We start from the raw sequence: 17,293 nt of genomic DNA on the forward strand, positions 1-17,293 counted from the left end.
ACTGAACAGGAGAGTGTCTGTCTGCGTTATGTTGACCATGACCTTGTCCCTCACAAGGATTTTATTGGGCTATACAGGGTGTCGGAGACAACAGGCGAGGGCATTGCGAAAGTGGCAACTGATGTGTTGTTGAGGCTCAATTTGCCCATGTCTGGCTTACGTGGACAGAGTTACAATGGTGCCTCAAACATGGCAGGAAAATACACAGGTGCACAGGCAATTGTGAGGAAGCAGCAGCCATTAGCCCTCTATGTGCATTGTGGAGCACACTGTGTAAATCTGATTACACAGGCTGGACAGTCTCAAGAGGGAAAATATCTGCAGGCAATTAGTTGGATCCATTGAAACCCACAAACATATGCTTGGTTATTTTGTTCAGTAGTCTGTATAGCAGTGGTTCTCAACCTTTTGGGGGTACTGGAACCCCTGCATATTTTGAGGCAAGGCGGGCAAGGTTTTGAGCGGTCCTCGGGGACCTCCACCCCCTCTTTATTGCATGTAAAGTTACTGGAAACCTTGTGGTACTGAATACATTCATTACACTTTTTTATTTCACGGACCCCTTGCAATTACACCAGGGACCCCTAGGGGTACATGGACCCATGTTTGAGAACCCCTGGTGTATAGTATGATATTTGTTATTTTGTTTAGTAGTTTTCAGTTTTTAGTACATGACAGTACACTTACTAATTATTTATTTCATGTTAGTTTATTTAAAATTGCATACTTTGTGTGACATACTTGTCCATAGCTGCTGTTTGAATAGTTGAGACACTGACTGAAGGATATTTTGGTTGATTTATTTGGGTTATTTATTGAAGTAGTTACTTTGCTTTTAGAACTATACTTATTTTTAGCTTTTTGTTCTTGTAAAGCTGTTGTAGTAGACTCAGGCCAGTGGCACATATTTAATGACTATATAAATGTATCAGAAAAAGTCAAATTAAAAGGTCAATTCAACACAGAGACCAACTTTGTGATGGTTCTCAATGGAGATTATTTTAGACGAGATCACACCATGTTCATTGTATTTTACGAAAACTGCACCCATACAGTGTACAGTTCCATTGCCACCCACTGGCCTTTCTTGGTATTGCTGGTTGTAAGTACAAATACCTGCATACATACTGGACTGATAAGGAACACTGCTATAACTATTATTATTAGTAGTATTATAATGATTTAAACATTTGAACAAGTTGGGACAACCCTTCAGGTAACTACTGTACGTATCAATTATCCAGTAGTAGTGATTATGGTTCCTCATAGTGTTACAGCACTACTTTTGGTGTCCCCCTCAGGAATAGGTCTTGAGAAAATCTCATGTAATTGTCCCCTCCAAAGTTGATATCAGATTTTCGCCCCTGAATTACATCACTAAATAATCATACCATCACCACATACAAGTAATAAACCGGATATTATATTTCCCCCACTCACTCATGCTACCAGGAGCTCCCTGAGAATTCCACTTGTGCAGAATGCGAAACCTAGGCCTCTGGCCTGCATCAGCAACCGCAGTACTTCTTGAAGCCGGGTCTCCGATCCCTCCATGTGACGTCCAGCGAAGACAAGAAGACTAGTCACGGCACCAGTGTAACAGATGTAAATCGTACTCTCCTTGCATTGTGATTTACTTGGACAAAACACATCAGCCAGTGGTCCCAGTTGAGCATAATTTATTTCTGTTGTTAAATAGGAAACAGCATGTTAGTTGTGCAGGGCTTAACGATATTGATGGCTGTCATGGCAAAATCCCTTGCATCACATTTTCATACGGGGACAAACAAAATACAAAAATACAATACAAAATTTAACATGTGTAAATACCTGTTGTTAAATAGGAAACAGCACGTTAGTTGTGCAGGGCTTAACAATGTTGATGGCTGTCAATGGCAAAATCTGTAGCATGAAGACAACTGTGTTAGCAGTGGGCTTATGTGACCATTACATCGGTGTATGCTAGCTAACACACTTATTTACAGCAATCATATGCCAAAACACATCCCTAACACGTACCATATACCCACACATGTATAAATTAGTAATGTACAGCAAACTTGTACACATTGTAAAATAGAAAATAGTATTCAGAACGTGACCAACCCATTACTGACGTTCGCGATCTCCCCCTATCTGCAAGCGGGGCCAATCACAACACGCCTTATTGTCATCAGAGTTGAACCAACCAATAAGAATGCCTAAACATTAAATACACCTTTCTTTAGATGCAAGTGGAAACTTAACCAACCCTGCACCCTATCTCATTGTGGAGCTAGAGGAATTAGAGCCCTGCTCATAGATAAGATGAGAGCACCCATCCAGCTAGGATGGAGTCCGTCACTCTCAACAGGCCAGCATTGGTCCTGTTTGTGGGTGAGTCCCAGAAAGAGGGCCAATTATCTACAAATTCTATCTTTTGGGAGGGGCAGAAAACAGTTTTCAACCAGCGATTGAGTTGTGAGACTCTGCTGTAGAGCTCATCACTCCCCCTAACTGGGAGGGGGCCAGAGACAATTACTCGATGCCGACATCTTTCTAGCTTATTTACACGCTGAAGCTATGTTGCGCTTGCTGACCTCTGACTGTTTCATCCTAACATCGTTGGTGCCGACGTGGATAACAATATCTCTATACTCTCTCTACACTCGCCAGTTTTAGCTTTAGCCAGCACCATCTTCAGATTAGCCTTAACGTCGGTAGCCCTGCCCCCTGGTAAACAGTGTATGATCGCTGGATGATTCGTTTTAAGTCTAATACTGCGCACAGACGCTGTTTCATCCTTTCACACACTGAAATTACCCTTACCCTAACGATTGCGTCTGAAGCTGGGCTTGCAGCACAGCTATCCTCACCGTAAGGCGATCGTTCTCCTGTATATTATGAGTACAGCGACTGCAATTAGAAGGCATCATGTTAGTTACTACTTAGCTTCGGCTGGTGGAAGTCCTGACGAACCATGCCCAGATAAAGTGTCCAGGGTGAAAAAGTTGAATGAAAAAAGTGTAACGAGGGAAAAAATAAAAATATAAAGCGGTAATTAAAAAGTAAAAACCGTAAAGTTTGCGGTAGCAAAGTAACGTTAGCAACAAACCGCACAGCATCGAGTAAACACCTACTTCACAGTAAGTTAAATATTTATATATATTTACAAGATCAGAGATATAGCCTACTGTACTGTACGTAACAATTGCATCCCCTATACTAAGGGGTACTCAACTACTATTTGAGAAGATTCGGTCACACACATTTCCTAGGTAGCAAAGGTATGGATGGATATTGTAATTTCTCGGTTTAGTTACAAAGCCCCACCTCGCGACCCATGCAACCCCAAACTGCATTAAATTGAAAGCCCGACTGAGTTGCTAAAAAAATCATAAAATAGTTACATTCGGGACACGGGGTCCGGCTCTGGACCGCGATCTGCCTGTTGAGTATGGCTGCCCTAAAAATAAAGCTAACCCTCCGGTGTTGCTAATCCTCAAGGTAGGCTTGTCAGGTATTCATTTGTTTCATTTGATTACAATGCACCTATGTTGTCATTATATCTGAACAATACATTTATTTTGTTGCGTCATTGATTATGAATGATGTCTTCAGTGATCACACCTTTAATGGGATATAAATTATGGAAATTAGATTTCCAGTGAATGTTTATGGGTAGTGCAATTGTATAATTTGAAAATAGTGTAATGTACTGTAATTTACAGTACTGTATTCAAAGGGCAATTTTTAAACATGTGTTTTTTGCTATTGGATTAAATGGTTGTTAAAATGACTCAATTGAGAATATATCATTATGTTGTGTTTTGGTGATTAAATCAATGTTCTTATGGTATTTCACAGTAAATGTATATTTTGGATCAAAGGTTATGTGGTGAAAGATGTCTCCAAACAACATGAATACATAATAACGGGTTTTAAATAAGGCTTGCTGTTTTACAAGGGTTACCAGTTTGGAGTTTTGAAAATTCCCCACATAGTGAAAATAAGTGCCAAAGCCATTGAAAGAAACTGGAAATGGTAGCCTAGCTAAAATGACTAAATGGTCAGCCTATCATTCATTATCTGATGTATTGGTGACTAAACAAAATGTTCTCATGGTATATCACAGAAAACCTTGATTTTGCATGAATGACTCAGGGGAGAAAACTGTGGGAAACCGCAATCAAAGGTTCTGAAAATAAGATATAGGTGGCATTATAACAGTTATCAGTTTAGAATGTTGTACTTAGTTTTCAAATATAGTACCACATACATCTAAAAAATGTGCCAAAGGGATTGGAAAAAACCGTAATATAATATCATTGATTATTTGCATTTATCCATCATTATTTTCACCATGTATTATTTTTGTTTGTATTCCTTATTTATTTGATTTTCACACGCAATGGTGAGAGTGTGAACTGAGGCAGATCAGACTCAGGGTGGCGCGAGAAGCTAAAGGATTGGTGTCGGGGACTCACGATAGGTCATTGCGGGTCACAGCGCAGCTCATGACAATGTTTAACACCTGTCCAGGGTTTAACACTTCATTACCATAAGGGCTGTAATTTATTTTTGTAATAATAAATCTTATACCTACAACAAATAATTTCGGAAATAGGTTGATAACACATTGACTACCTAATATTGGGGGGGCAGGTAGCTTAGTGGTGAGAACGTTGGGCCAGTAACCAAAAGGTTGCTCTATCGAATCCCTGAGCTGACAAGGTAAAAATATGTCGTTTTGTCCGTGAATAAGGCAGTTAACCCCCTTTTCCTAGGCTGTCATTGTAAATAAGAATTTGTTCTTAACTGACTTGCCTAGTTTTAAAAAATTAATAGGCCTATGCAGTTCTTAGAATGAGGTTTTTAACCTATATAAGTATAATATTATTGTAATGAATAAAAACAAAAATGTGTATGGTTTAGTACATTCGTTTGATGAGTATGTTAAATTGTAGTTAGTGAGAAACATTGGTTGATTCTCATTTTGCATGAGAATATTCCATTTTAAAGTAATGCATGGGGGATTAAGATACATTTAACATTTATGAAAATTAAAACACTTATCTTCATTAGATAAGTATTCAAAGCCATGAGTCAATCAATACATGTTAGAATCACCTTTGGCAGCGATTACAGGTGTGAGTCTTTCTGGGTAAGTCTCTAAGCACTATTCACAACTGGATTGTGCCACATTTGCCCATTATTCCTTTCAGAATACTTCAAGCTCTGTCAAATTGGTTGTTGATCGTTGCTAGACAACCATTTTCAGGTCTTGCCATAGATTATTCAAGCAGATTTAAGTCAAAACTGTAACTCTGCCACTTAGGAATATTCACTGTCTTCTTAGTAAGCAACTTCAGTGTGTATTTGACCTTGTGTTTAAGGTTATTGTCCTGCTCCCAGTGTCTGGTGGAAAGCAGATTTTGCCTGTGTTTAAAGCCATTCCATTTCTTTTTTATTCTGAAAAACTCCCCAGTCCGTAACGATTACAAGCGTAACATGATGCAGTCACCACTATGCTTGAGAATATTGAACGTGATAATCAGCAATGTGTTGCATTGGATTTGCCCAATACATAACACTTTGTATTCAGGAAAAAAATAACTGCTTTGCCACATTTTTTTAAGTATTACTTTAGTGCCTTTTTGCAAACAGGCTGCATGTTTTGGAATTTTTGTATTATGTACAGTCTTCCTTCTTTTCACTATTTCAATTAGGTTAGTATTGTGGAGTAACTACAATGTTGTTGAGCCATCCTCAGTTATCGCCTATCACAGCCATTAAACTCTGTAACTGTTTGCCGGAGAAGAAGGCAATCCCTGAGCGGTTTTCTTCCCTTCAGACAACTGAGTTAGGAAGGACGCCTGTAGTGACTGGGTGTATTGATACACCATCCAAAGTCGAATTATTAACTCTACCATGCTTAATTAAAGGGATATTTAATATCTTCTTCTTCATGTTTTACCCATTTACCAATAGTTATTTGTGACACATTGGAACACCTCCCTGGTCCTTGTTGTTGAATCTGTTTGAAATTCACTGCTCGACTGAGGGACCTTAGAGATAATTGTATGTGTGGGGTACAGAGATGATGTAGTCATTCAAAAATCATGTTAAACACAATTATTGCCCACAGGTGAGTCCATGCAACTGATTATGTGACTTATTGAAAAATAATTCACCCAACATTTTTTGCTGAATTCACGTTAGTTAATTAACAACTCAACCAAATTGAAATCAAAACGAGACGTTGAACTTACATCTGTGCCCAGTGGGATGCAACCGCTGCCAATATTATTTTATTTTACATGGATTCAGACTTTTAGGTAGCCTAGATCTTTTCTTCCTTTCACCCACTCTAACCTTCGACTTTGCAGCTAAACCGTTTACGCTTGGATCAACCCTACTCATGTTAACTATCAGCGAACATTTGGATATCATGTGGGTGCTAGCAAGCATACTAGGTAGTGTTGAATGGATTCCGATGTTTCATCGCCTGATATCGTGTTGAGTTAAGAGATACTGTGAATGCTCCGAGAGCGAAACGCTCGGAATTTTAAAAACTGACAATCCGACAATGCTCTGAATGAATGAACCGCCCAGAGCGCACTCTGACACTCCAGTGAATTTACGAACTAACCCGAACCCTTAATGGGAACACTGGAATTGTATGATGATATTCAACTCCTAATGTATAACTGTTCATAAAACATTTTTGTTAATAAAATACTATGTGTTTGCTGTTGGTGGTATTAAGTTAACCCTTCCCCTAACCCTTTAACCTAACTCCTAAACTTAGCCCTAACCTTAACCCTAACCCCTAGCTAACATTAGCAAGCTATCTAATGTTAGCCACCTATCTGGATTTTGTAACATATTGTAATGACCCTGGGTTTATAAGCGTGGAAATCGACTCTGCTGCACGAGCATGCTTTTGCGGCACAGTCGATAGCGCGGGCTAGAAGGTCGAGGGTTCGAGACCTGCTCCCTGCCTGTTTCATTACAATATCATATGTTTTGCAAATAACATATGTAACATATTGTAAGTTTAGCAAATTCTTAACACATTGTACATTTTACAAATTTGTAACATATAATATGAATTGTAATTCGTAACTTATCATACGAACTGGGTAATGGACATCCAAAAATTGATACATACCATACAAAACGTAACATATCATGCTAAAGGGAGTGCCTTTTACGAACAGAATAATATGAAATGCTCTGAGAATAGGTTGATTTTACATGACATATATAAGGCATTTGGTGCTCACATTTTATTTTATTTATTGCAAATACATAAATATTCGTTTTTTTATCATGATACTGCTATCTTATTTTTGTCATGGACTTGATCTGCTCTTATGCACTTATTTTTGTTTAATGCAGAACCTAATATCTAATCTGAGCTCGCTTTAATTTGTTGTCTTTTATGTTATTATTAAATAATTAGGCTTCATGCATTTAATGACTGAATATAATAGTTGTTTTATTGTGGTTAGAATACTGAACAAATAACGCCATATGAAAACATATGTGTCATTATTTTAAACATCCCACGTGATCTGAGCATTTAAAATGTGTATAGTATGGAGCATTAGGGTATATTGGAGTATACAGCATGGAGACGCAGTCCTAGTGCCCAAACATCCACCACGACCGTTTTACATCTATGTAAATAGTACAAATGACAACAACAAAACATTTAGCAACCTCATAACTCGATTTTTACCACAGTGATTAGAAAACATGTAATTTAAAGTTTGAATAATAAAATGTAGTTATAAAACATGTCAAGGATCGGTAAGAAAACTATGACGCATCGTCTTTAACCACCGTTAATAGTTCCTAAAGTCTCGTTGTAGACTTTCGATAGGACATAGTCACACTATAAAACGTAATAAAAAGTCATAAAAACCTTGTTGTTCTTGTTTTCAAAGACCACATGTATAAAGACGTGTTAAAAAAAATCCACAATAAAAGTAATGGGATTTAATGGCCCAGTCCTGTTCACCGGCGCCTTTCTCTAGTGGTGCTCTAGTCTCCAACGCTTTAGAAGTCCTGGGATCCTTTATATTTTATTTAAGCTCCATTTCTTTTATTAATTTTTTTCTCTCAAAAGTTGCACACAGGATCAATTATATGAAACACGGCGAAACTTTCAAGATTAAAACGTCCCGATGAAAAAAAGCAGACGAGAAAACGGTTTTGGCGCATGAGACCCAAGGCTGAATCTGTGAGACGGAGCGTACACAATAAACCTGTTGTTAAACTTGCTGTGAAAATATGTTTGAAGAAAATAGACAATTGTTGTACGAAATGTATTCAAGTATAAAATAATGCCCTTTGTTGGAGAAAACTTGAGCAATGTGAGGGTACAAAAGTCCCCTGTGGTATTTACTAGGTCCCTTTGTGAAGTTTGCGCTTTGGCGTCTCCACTTGGCGCATTACCCAGGCCCCTTTAAACGCGATTGTTTCTTTCTTTCTAATGACGTTTACCGGATCAAAACATGCTGTTAATTCGATCAGAAAGCTTCACCCTTCACAACAATACCAGAATAATTTCTCCCAAAGTTTGTTAAGTTGACCGAAATTAGGCAAATGAATAGGGGTCTCTAGGCTACCCCTGACGCAGGTGACGGGGATAATGCACGTTCACACCAGCTGTATTCTTTATTTCTCCCTTTTCTTTCACAGCATTATTAAAATGTAGGCCAATGAAACTATTCACTCAACTCAATAGACATTTTCTTATAGGATAATAGGATACAAATTGAGCCTCTCCAAAGAGTCCTCGGTGGTGGGTAACCCTCTAGTGCCAAAGACTGCTGGAGACGCCGGCCGGTACGCAGGCGACGCTCGTGTGCCAGACCCATCACACACCTGCCTAGGACTCCCACGAAATAAAGAATGTAAACAAAAAGCTTGCCATCTCTCATAAAAGATGGACGTGTCATCAAGTCGTGTGAGAAACGCGGAGAACAAACGGGGGGACTCCGTCTCCAAAAGTTCTCCCTTGAACTTGGCGGAACAGCCTATTAAAGGCTTACTTAATTACTCTAATGGCACTGGACAGGCCTTAAAACTCAGACAGGGCTTGGATGGAAGTTAAGTTCGCTTGCTGGGATTTGTAAACAGGCGATCGTGTGAGAAACGCGAGTTGGAAGAAAGAGGGGTATTTTTTCGGCGGCTTTGTTTTCAGTGCGCGCACTGCGCCCGGTCGGATCAGGCGAACCCAATGCTCAGTTCACATTTCCCGCTGTTGTTACTATGCAAATAATATTATAAAAATAATCACGTGCATGTCTTTTGAACAGCCACGTGGATGAACAAAGCAAGTCTTTCCCCCTGCTAGCCCACGGCTTCAGACGTTTTACTTGTTCTTTAACTGATCCTAAATGCTCACATTTACCAGAAGTTTGCTCTTTAATCCTATGGAATAATTTAGACCATGAATGCTGGAGTCCCTCGGATGATCGCTTTATAAGGGGCAGCTTCTCAGCTCACCTCTCAGTCTACCTAGTCTACAAGCTAAGGAACACACATCCAAACTGCCTCTTGGCATTAATATTTTGAATTAGAACTTTATCAGCACATTGCCAAAGGATGGCATCCAAGATGAAGGATCGCAAGGTAGGCGCTCCCTTTCTGCGCTTTGGGATGGAAACCTACTCGGAAATCGTGGCCTTTTCTAGTCGTTATTTTAATATTTATTACAATAATTTACTTTGGTACTCATAATGTACCATCATTATGGCTATGTGTAGTCAAATGCGAAATTTGGGTCCATGGAAATCGATCGGAACCAATACATTTGAGTTTGCAAAAACTACTAAAATGTAAATAATTGATTTTCAAATAAGAAAATTGTCTTAAGTTACCAGTAAAATAGTATAATGTACGGTTTGAAAACCATGTGTGCCATACCCCATGGTTGTGTTGGAGCCTTGGCACCTGCCTTGGTCCATGTGGTACTCGCAAGCGCTATTACGCTCTAGTGCACAAAAGCGCATCAAGGTGGCTAGGCAAGGCTTATGCGTCTCTTTGCCGTTTGGTTTCCAAGTAGTTTCGTCTTCATTATAGTTTCAGTCAGATTTTTATTATAGGTTTCCAGAGCTATACACGTTAGACCTGTCCCATTGTTGATTGTGTTTGTTTATCTAATCATTTGCGTTGTTATTTTTCAACAGAGAACTCCCATCTCCCATAAAGTGATAGAAAAAAGAAGACGGGACCGCATCAACCGCTGTCTAAACGAACTGGGGAAAACTGTGCCAATGGCGCGCGCGAAACAGGTAGCCTACAGTACAGTTGTGAAATTAAATAATCTTATTCACAATTCATAAAGGATAGCCTAAATCATATTATTCGAAGTTTAAATTGGCTAAATATATTTATTATTTAGCCTACTCATTGCATTAAATCCTTGCTATGCGTGACAAATAGGGTAGCCTACATAATGTCTGCCGTCTGTAGGCTCATCTGTTTGATTTAGTGTATTTAAACGACTTAATATATTTTTTCTAATAACTTTTTTTTCTGATGGTAGAACTCTGGAAAACTGGAGAAGGCCGAGATTCTGGAGATGACAGTTCAGTATCTACGAGCGCTCCACTCCGCAGACTTCCCCAGGGGCAGAGAAAAAGGTGCGTATTCCTGTTGGCTCCAATGCGCACGGACCCGGGGCTCTCACCCAGAGTGCATCCCTATCCTGTTCCACCTTCTTTTACTCCATTCCAGGTGTCTGGTTTACACATTTATCACCGTAATATCAATCATCATCACTGTAGTCTATATCGTAAACATATCCTCACATTTGAATGTAATAGCTTAAATAATAGCGGCGTTTCGGTGTGTTTTCTGATCGTCCCCTTCTTCGGATTCCTTTTAGGTGAGCTACTGGGGGAGTTCGCCAACTACTTCCACTACGGCTACCACGAGTGCATGAAGAACCTGGTACACTACCTGACCACGGAGGAGAGGGTTGAGACCAAAGACATCAAGTACGCAAGGATCCTGGCCTTTCTTCAGTCCAAGTCCCGAGTCGTCAACGAGCCGGTGTTCGGCTCCCTGGGCGCGTTGCCAGACCAGGCAGATTATCTGTGCCAGTTTCACTCCTCCCCGGAGTCACACCAGAGCCACAGCCCCAGCGACTCCGTGTTACAGCAGAGCCCACCGGGACACTTCTCTTGGCACAGCACTGCACGCAGTCCAACCATGTCGTACCCAACTGTGCCGCTTTCCGCGCCGATGCAACAGCATCACGGTGGCTACTTGTCACCAGTGCAAGGACTTGACCATCACTACTTCAACTTCTTCAACGGCCACCCGCACGCGAATGCGTTCAGTTTGCACAGTACGCAACACGCGTTGTAAATAGAATCCGGCAACCATTTTGTGTTGTCTTTATTTATATATGTGTTCATAATAATATACTTAAAGATTGTGGATATTGTATACTGTACAATACATATTTTTTAAAAAATAAAAGTAAATGTTTATTTCCCACAGTTTTTGGTTTTCTTGTGGTATTATAACATAGGTTGGTCATCAATTGGTGAAAATCGCCCTAAAAATCTGATGGTATAATAGCGTTGGTCTATTGATTATGAATAGGCCTAATTGTTCATTCTTCTAAATAATTTATTACAGAAGAGTTAGCCTGTTACAGTCAAACCACTCAGGCCATTTCTACAAAAATATATATTTGTATTTCTTAAAGGGATAGGCTGGTTAACTTTCTTTTACGCGTATTTTAAACTAACCAAGGGTGTTGTCCTTTCATACAAACTGTTTTTAAACAAATACAATCACATTTTATTGGTCAAATACACATATTTAGCAGATGTTATTTCGGGTGTAACGAAATGCTTGTCTTTCTAGCAGCAACAGCGCAGTAGTATCTAACAATTCAGAACAATACACACATCTAAAAGTAAAATAATGGAATTAAGAAAGTATATAACGTCCTTTAACTGGTTATTTAGCAAGTTACAGAATATCCTAGCATTTTTGGAGCATATAGCAATGTTAGTGGAAACGGATTATAGCCAGTAAGATGCTAGTTGACAAGAAACCGTGGTCCACTTATCTTTATCCTCTAGGCTACTAGTATTATGTGTCGATAGGACCTTAGGCCACTTACAATTAAATAAGCACTAAACTAACTCACTGAACTGGGACTTCCCTTCTTCTGTGAAGGATGGACTCTTAACTCAAATATGAATATATGTTGAGGTTGACAGTTAGGCTACTCTCCTCTTCATCAATTACTCATCTTCCGTATTAAAGCATATGTACCATCATAAACATGATAGAGTTTGCTTTTCTATAATTTGAAGATTTTTTATGGCTATTGAAAACTGAAAAAAAAAAAAAAGTCACACACTCCCAAATATATGTTATTCATTAACTCATTGATGAACTAACGTTTTGGCACCCTCCTAAGACCTGAAACCGATCACCCTGTTGCACGGTTACAAAAACGTGTAGAGTATTTGAGGTTCACTTCTGAAGTTTGTCATTTTCACTTTTTAATTTCAGACTTGATTTTCCCTTACAAAAATGTATCAACCCCTACCAACATTTCCATTAATTATAATCCACATAATAATTTACATTTCCTTTTGCTGCAGTACTATTTTTCAGCTGTAGCATACTGGCTCAAATTAAGATCCTACATCGGCATCAATGCTTTTACCAAGTTATTTAAAGGCAGTGACTCAGCGCAACCAATGGCTATAGTGAGAGGTGTTGTCTTGTTAAGTGATGGGATAATATATATTTTTAATCATTGAGTAAAAATATAGTAAACTATGAAATATGATTATGAAGATATTGATGCCAACCTATTAGGCCGTACACAAGCTCCATCATATACCCGATTTGAGATACAATTTTTTTAAGATGGGGTCAATAAGTTATTGTGCACACATTATCGATCAGAATAGGTGATTGGAATAAGTGTCATTTTACACAATAGTCTGTTGAACTCCAACACCATGATTGACAGTAAGCTTCTTTCCTGGGTGATCCATTAATAATGGTGCACATTCACAGTGCACCACCCATCCAGCCCTAGTTTTCTACACCTATATTCAAATAACATGCAAATAGTAAAATATAGCTGCAAGCAGCAATGTCGGGGTTCAGCTGTGGACCCGATGTGCCACCATCAGGACAAATTGGACACATTGCCCTAAATTAGCTACATCTGTGCTCCTTATCACGCTTGCCAAATATCAGAACTCAAAATTAAACACATCATGCAATATACATATTTTGGATGATTTTTTATGATGTTGACAAATTTTTCCACATTTTGTTGAGTTACAAAGTGGGATTGAAATTGATTTAATTGTATTTTTTTGACAACGATTTACACAAAATACCTTGTAATGTAAAGTGGAAGAAACATTCTGACTTTTTTTGGATGAATGGAAAATCATTTTGATTTGAGTATTCAACCCCCTGAATCAATACATGTTAGAAGCAACTTTGGCAGCGATTACAGCTGTGAGTCTTTCTGGGTAAATCTCTAAAACCTTTGCACACCTGGATATTACTATATTTGCCCATTCATTCTTTAAACAAATTCTTCAAGCTCTGTCAAGTTGGTTGTTGATCATTGCTAGGCAGCCATTTCAAGTCTTGCCATATATTTTCAAGCTAATTAAAGTCAAAACTGTAACTCGGCCCTGCTGAAAAGTGGATTTGTCTCCCAGTTTCTGTTGGACAGCAGACTTAACCAGGGTTTCCTTTAGGTCTTTGCCTGTGCTCAGCTCTATTCCTTTTCTTTTTATCCTAAAAAACAACTCCTTAGTATTTGCCAATGACAAGCATACCCATAACATGATGCAGCAACAACCATGCTTATAAATATGAAGACTGGTACTTAGTGATGTGTTGTGTTGGATTTGCCCCAAACATAATGCTTTTGTATTCAGGACAAAAAGTAGATTACTTTGCCACATTTTTTGCAGTATTTAGTGTCTTATTGCAAACAGGATGCATGTTTTGGAATATTTGTATTCTGTACAGGCTTCCTTCTTTTCACTCTGTAATTTAGGTTAGTATTGTGGAGTAACTACAATGTTGTTGATCCATCCTCAGTTTTCTCCTTATCACAGCCATTTAACTCTGTAACTGGTTTAAAATTACCATTGGCCTCATTGTGAAATCCTCGATTGGTTTCCTTCCTCTCCGTCAACTGAATTAGAAACACTCTTGTATCTTTGTAGTGAATAATTGTTTACTCAAGACATTTCAGCTTTTCATTTGACTAAAAACATAATTCCACTTTGATATTATGGGGTATTGTGTGTAGATCAGTGACATAAAAAAATATATTTTAAATTCAATGCTGTAACACAACAAATTAGCTAGACTCGCATATAATATTGCCTTGAGAGAGCTTGGTCCATAGATGCTATATATGAAGTTTAATCTAGATCGGCCTAGCAGTTCTGGAGGAATTCAAAATGGCAAAAAAATACATAATGTCGGACTTCATGGGCCATTTAGGAAAATGTGTTGCTTGTGAGGAGAGGGACATGAGTATCAAATTTCAGGACTGTGTCACACAGGGTGGGGCGAGGGGATTGACCTTTCAAAGTTTGCATTTGAAATAGATTGTTATAGTTCCACCATGTGGCCAATATGCATGGCATTGCATGAGAGGGGTGAGCCCTAAAGGAAATGATTAATCTCCTTGTTTCAACACATAGAGAAGCAATGGTTTCTAGAGGCACTTCTACCTATATTTAAATATAATTCAAATAACAAACACGATTTGTCGATGCTCTCTCTCAAAGAGGAGGTCCTTCTAGGGAAGGGTTCATCTCTGTGTGTTAACAACATGAGAAACAGAGGTTTCTGGGAAGGGGGGCAACTCCATGCTTTAAGCCCCTATCTTAAACAAGCTTGCATGTTAGGTCCCATTCATCCCTCGCTCCCTCAGCCAAGCTAAAGTTTATCAATGAGATCTCAATTATCAACAAAAGTCTTTTGTCACAAATATCAATCCATGTCTGTATCTACACTGTTATAACATTGTTATTCATGGTTATAATAGGTGAGGTATTGTTAGTAGGGAAAATATCAGTTCTCATGCCAGTAAGAAATAAAGTGGTCACTTGATGTATTCTGACAATGAATTGAAAATGTTTCACAACACCAGTAATGCAAAATGCTTTTTAACATCATGATAAGAATTTAAGAATTTGTCCTTAACTGACTTGCCTAGTTAAATAAAGGTTAAATAAAATAAAACATGAAAGTGATTTGGGGATTCTTCATGAAGGGATTTTCAAGGACTACAGATGAAATATGAACATTCTCACACACTTTTGGCATAGGCAAGTTGCATCAACTCCATATATTTTGGCAAATTAGGCTAGACTATTCATCATTGTGGGTCGGATTAAAGTTTGCAGTTCCGAGGACAAGGTTCAGGGCCACCTTGGTTTAAAAGTTGCCCTTCATTTGCATACAATTTTATCAATTTTCAGTGAGCAATGTGTGCATTGTTGATCCAACATTGGAGGAGGACAGTGCTCCAGTCTAATCATTTTATCAGCGGAGGATAAAGTCGACCTTGGGATTTACAAGTCGACTAAAGAAGTGCTCTTGACCCGACCATGGTCATTGCCATCATTAAAAAATACATACATTTCAATCAATCCATAAACATTTTGACAATTTTCAGCCCTGTTGCCATTCTTAAAAACATCTTTGGATCCACCATTTAAATTTAAACCATTTCAGCCTTCTTGCCCTCCTTTAAAAATATTTGGACTAATTTCAATTGGGCAAATTCTTTACCTGGACTCTGATAACTCAATTGTGGCAGGGCCTCTGACTTTCCCCCACATAGAAAATAAAATGTCTTCCGACTAGTAGGGAGTTGATTTTGTCCAGCTTGTGCCTTAAATGCTCTTCCCTTGTCTCTCAATAACTCAACTAATCTCCTCCCCAATCCCTGTCCCTTCACTCTTTCTTTAAGTAAGTTGTGTGGCTTTGCTTTCCAAGACAGCGGTGAGAAAAGAGAGGTAAAAAAGAAAGTGAGAAACTCATAGTGTTTTTTGCTAGGGTTGCCCCATTGTGGTGGGCCTGAATGGGAGGACAATCTCTGGTTCCTTGGGCTTTATCCTTGAGTGAATCGGAAGAAAAGTAATCACCCCCATGAAATCAAAGTGTTCTCTATGGAAGGGAAGGACTAAAGCTGCTTGCTGGGCACCCCAGACCCCTCTCCCCCAGGCCCTCTCCCCTCTTCAGCCCAGGTCAGGGAGCCCTGTTACTGTTTTCCTCTCCTTCTTCCACCAACAAGTACACTTTTACACACGCACACACACTAATTAGCAAGAGTGTCCCATGGGTGCGGGTTAAAGCAAAGAGAGTGAGGGGTCTGCAGGTGTCCTTGTGTGGACTAGAGGATGGATGGATAAATGGACAACGCCAGCTACTGACCAAAAGGGGAAGACAAAGTGCCCACGCAGATGGAAAAGTGATAATAAGATAAAAGATAAAAAACAGCCCCAATATTGGTTTAAGTCCGTGCTCTAAACACAAAGTTTAGCAGAGAAAAAAAGACTCCCTGTTCAGCCAGATGAAAAAGATTTAGCGACAGCACTCACCATGAATAATAATAAATTGAACACAGAAACAAAGGATCCCCGCCAAAAAAACATTTATTGTCATGTAAACTGATTCTCAGTGATTCTGAGTGAGCTTTCAATGTCTCACTGGTTAGATAATGTTTATATTTTGCATTAATATAACACAGAACTTTCACAAACAAGATTTCCCTCCTTACAGGAATGTTGAAACTGAACAAAATACCACTTTGAACTGATTTTAACATGAAGGAATGTACAAGTGTAAAGCACATGGAGAGTTTGTTACATATGAGCACCAAAAGCATTGGGACAGTGACATATTATTTGTTGTTTTGTCTCTGTACTCCCGCACTTTGGATTTGAAATTATACAAGCTTTAATTTGAGAGTATTTTTTTTATCCATATCAGGTGAACTATTTAGAAATTATAGCACTTTTGTACATAGTCCCCACATTTTATGGGACCAAAAGTATTGGGACAAATTCATTTATATGTGTATTCTAGTAGTCAAAAGTTTAGTATTTGGTCCCATATTCCTAGCACGCAATGATTACATCAAATCAAATCAAATCAAATGTATTTATATAGCCCTTCGTACATCAGCTGATATCTCAAAGTGCTGTACAGAAACCCAGCCTAAAACCCCAAACAGCAAGCAATGCAGGTGTAGAAGCACGGTGGC

At 38.8% G+C, this 17,293-nt stretch overlaps 1 protein-coding gene across 1 annotated transcript; it reads left to right on the plus strand.

Annotated features, from left to right (window-relative positions):
- Positions 1-9,474: 9,474 nt before the first annotated feature.
- Positions 9,475-11,504, plus strand: LOC110497494 (hairy and enhancer of split-related protein helt-like). Its single transcript, XM_021573623.2, has 4 exons — positions 9,475-9,627; positions 10,185-10,289; positions 10,544-10,640; positions 10,886-11,504. Exons 1-4 carry the CDS (start codon positions 9,601-9,603, stop codon positions 11,368-11,370), a joined length of 714 nt encoding a protein of 237 aa, XP_021429298.2. The 5' UTR covers positions 9,475-9,600; the 3' UTR covers positions 11,371-11,504.
- The last annotated feature ends 5,789 nt before the right edge of the window (positions 11,505-17,293 follow it).

Source organism: Oncorhynchus mykiss, chromosome 19 (genome assembly GCF_013265735.2).
Source record: "Oncorhynchus mykiss isolate Arlee chromosome 19, USDA_OmykA_1.1, whole genome shotgun sequence".
Classification (NCBI taxonomy): Eukaryota; Metazoa; Chordata; class Actinopteri; order Salmoniformes; family Salmonidae; genus Oncorhynchus; species Oncorhynchus mykiss.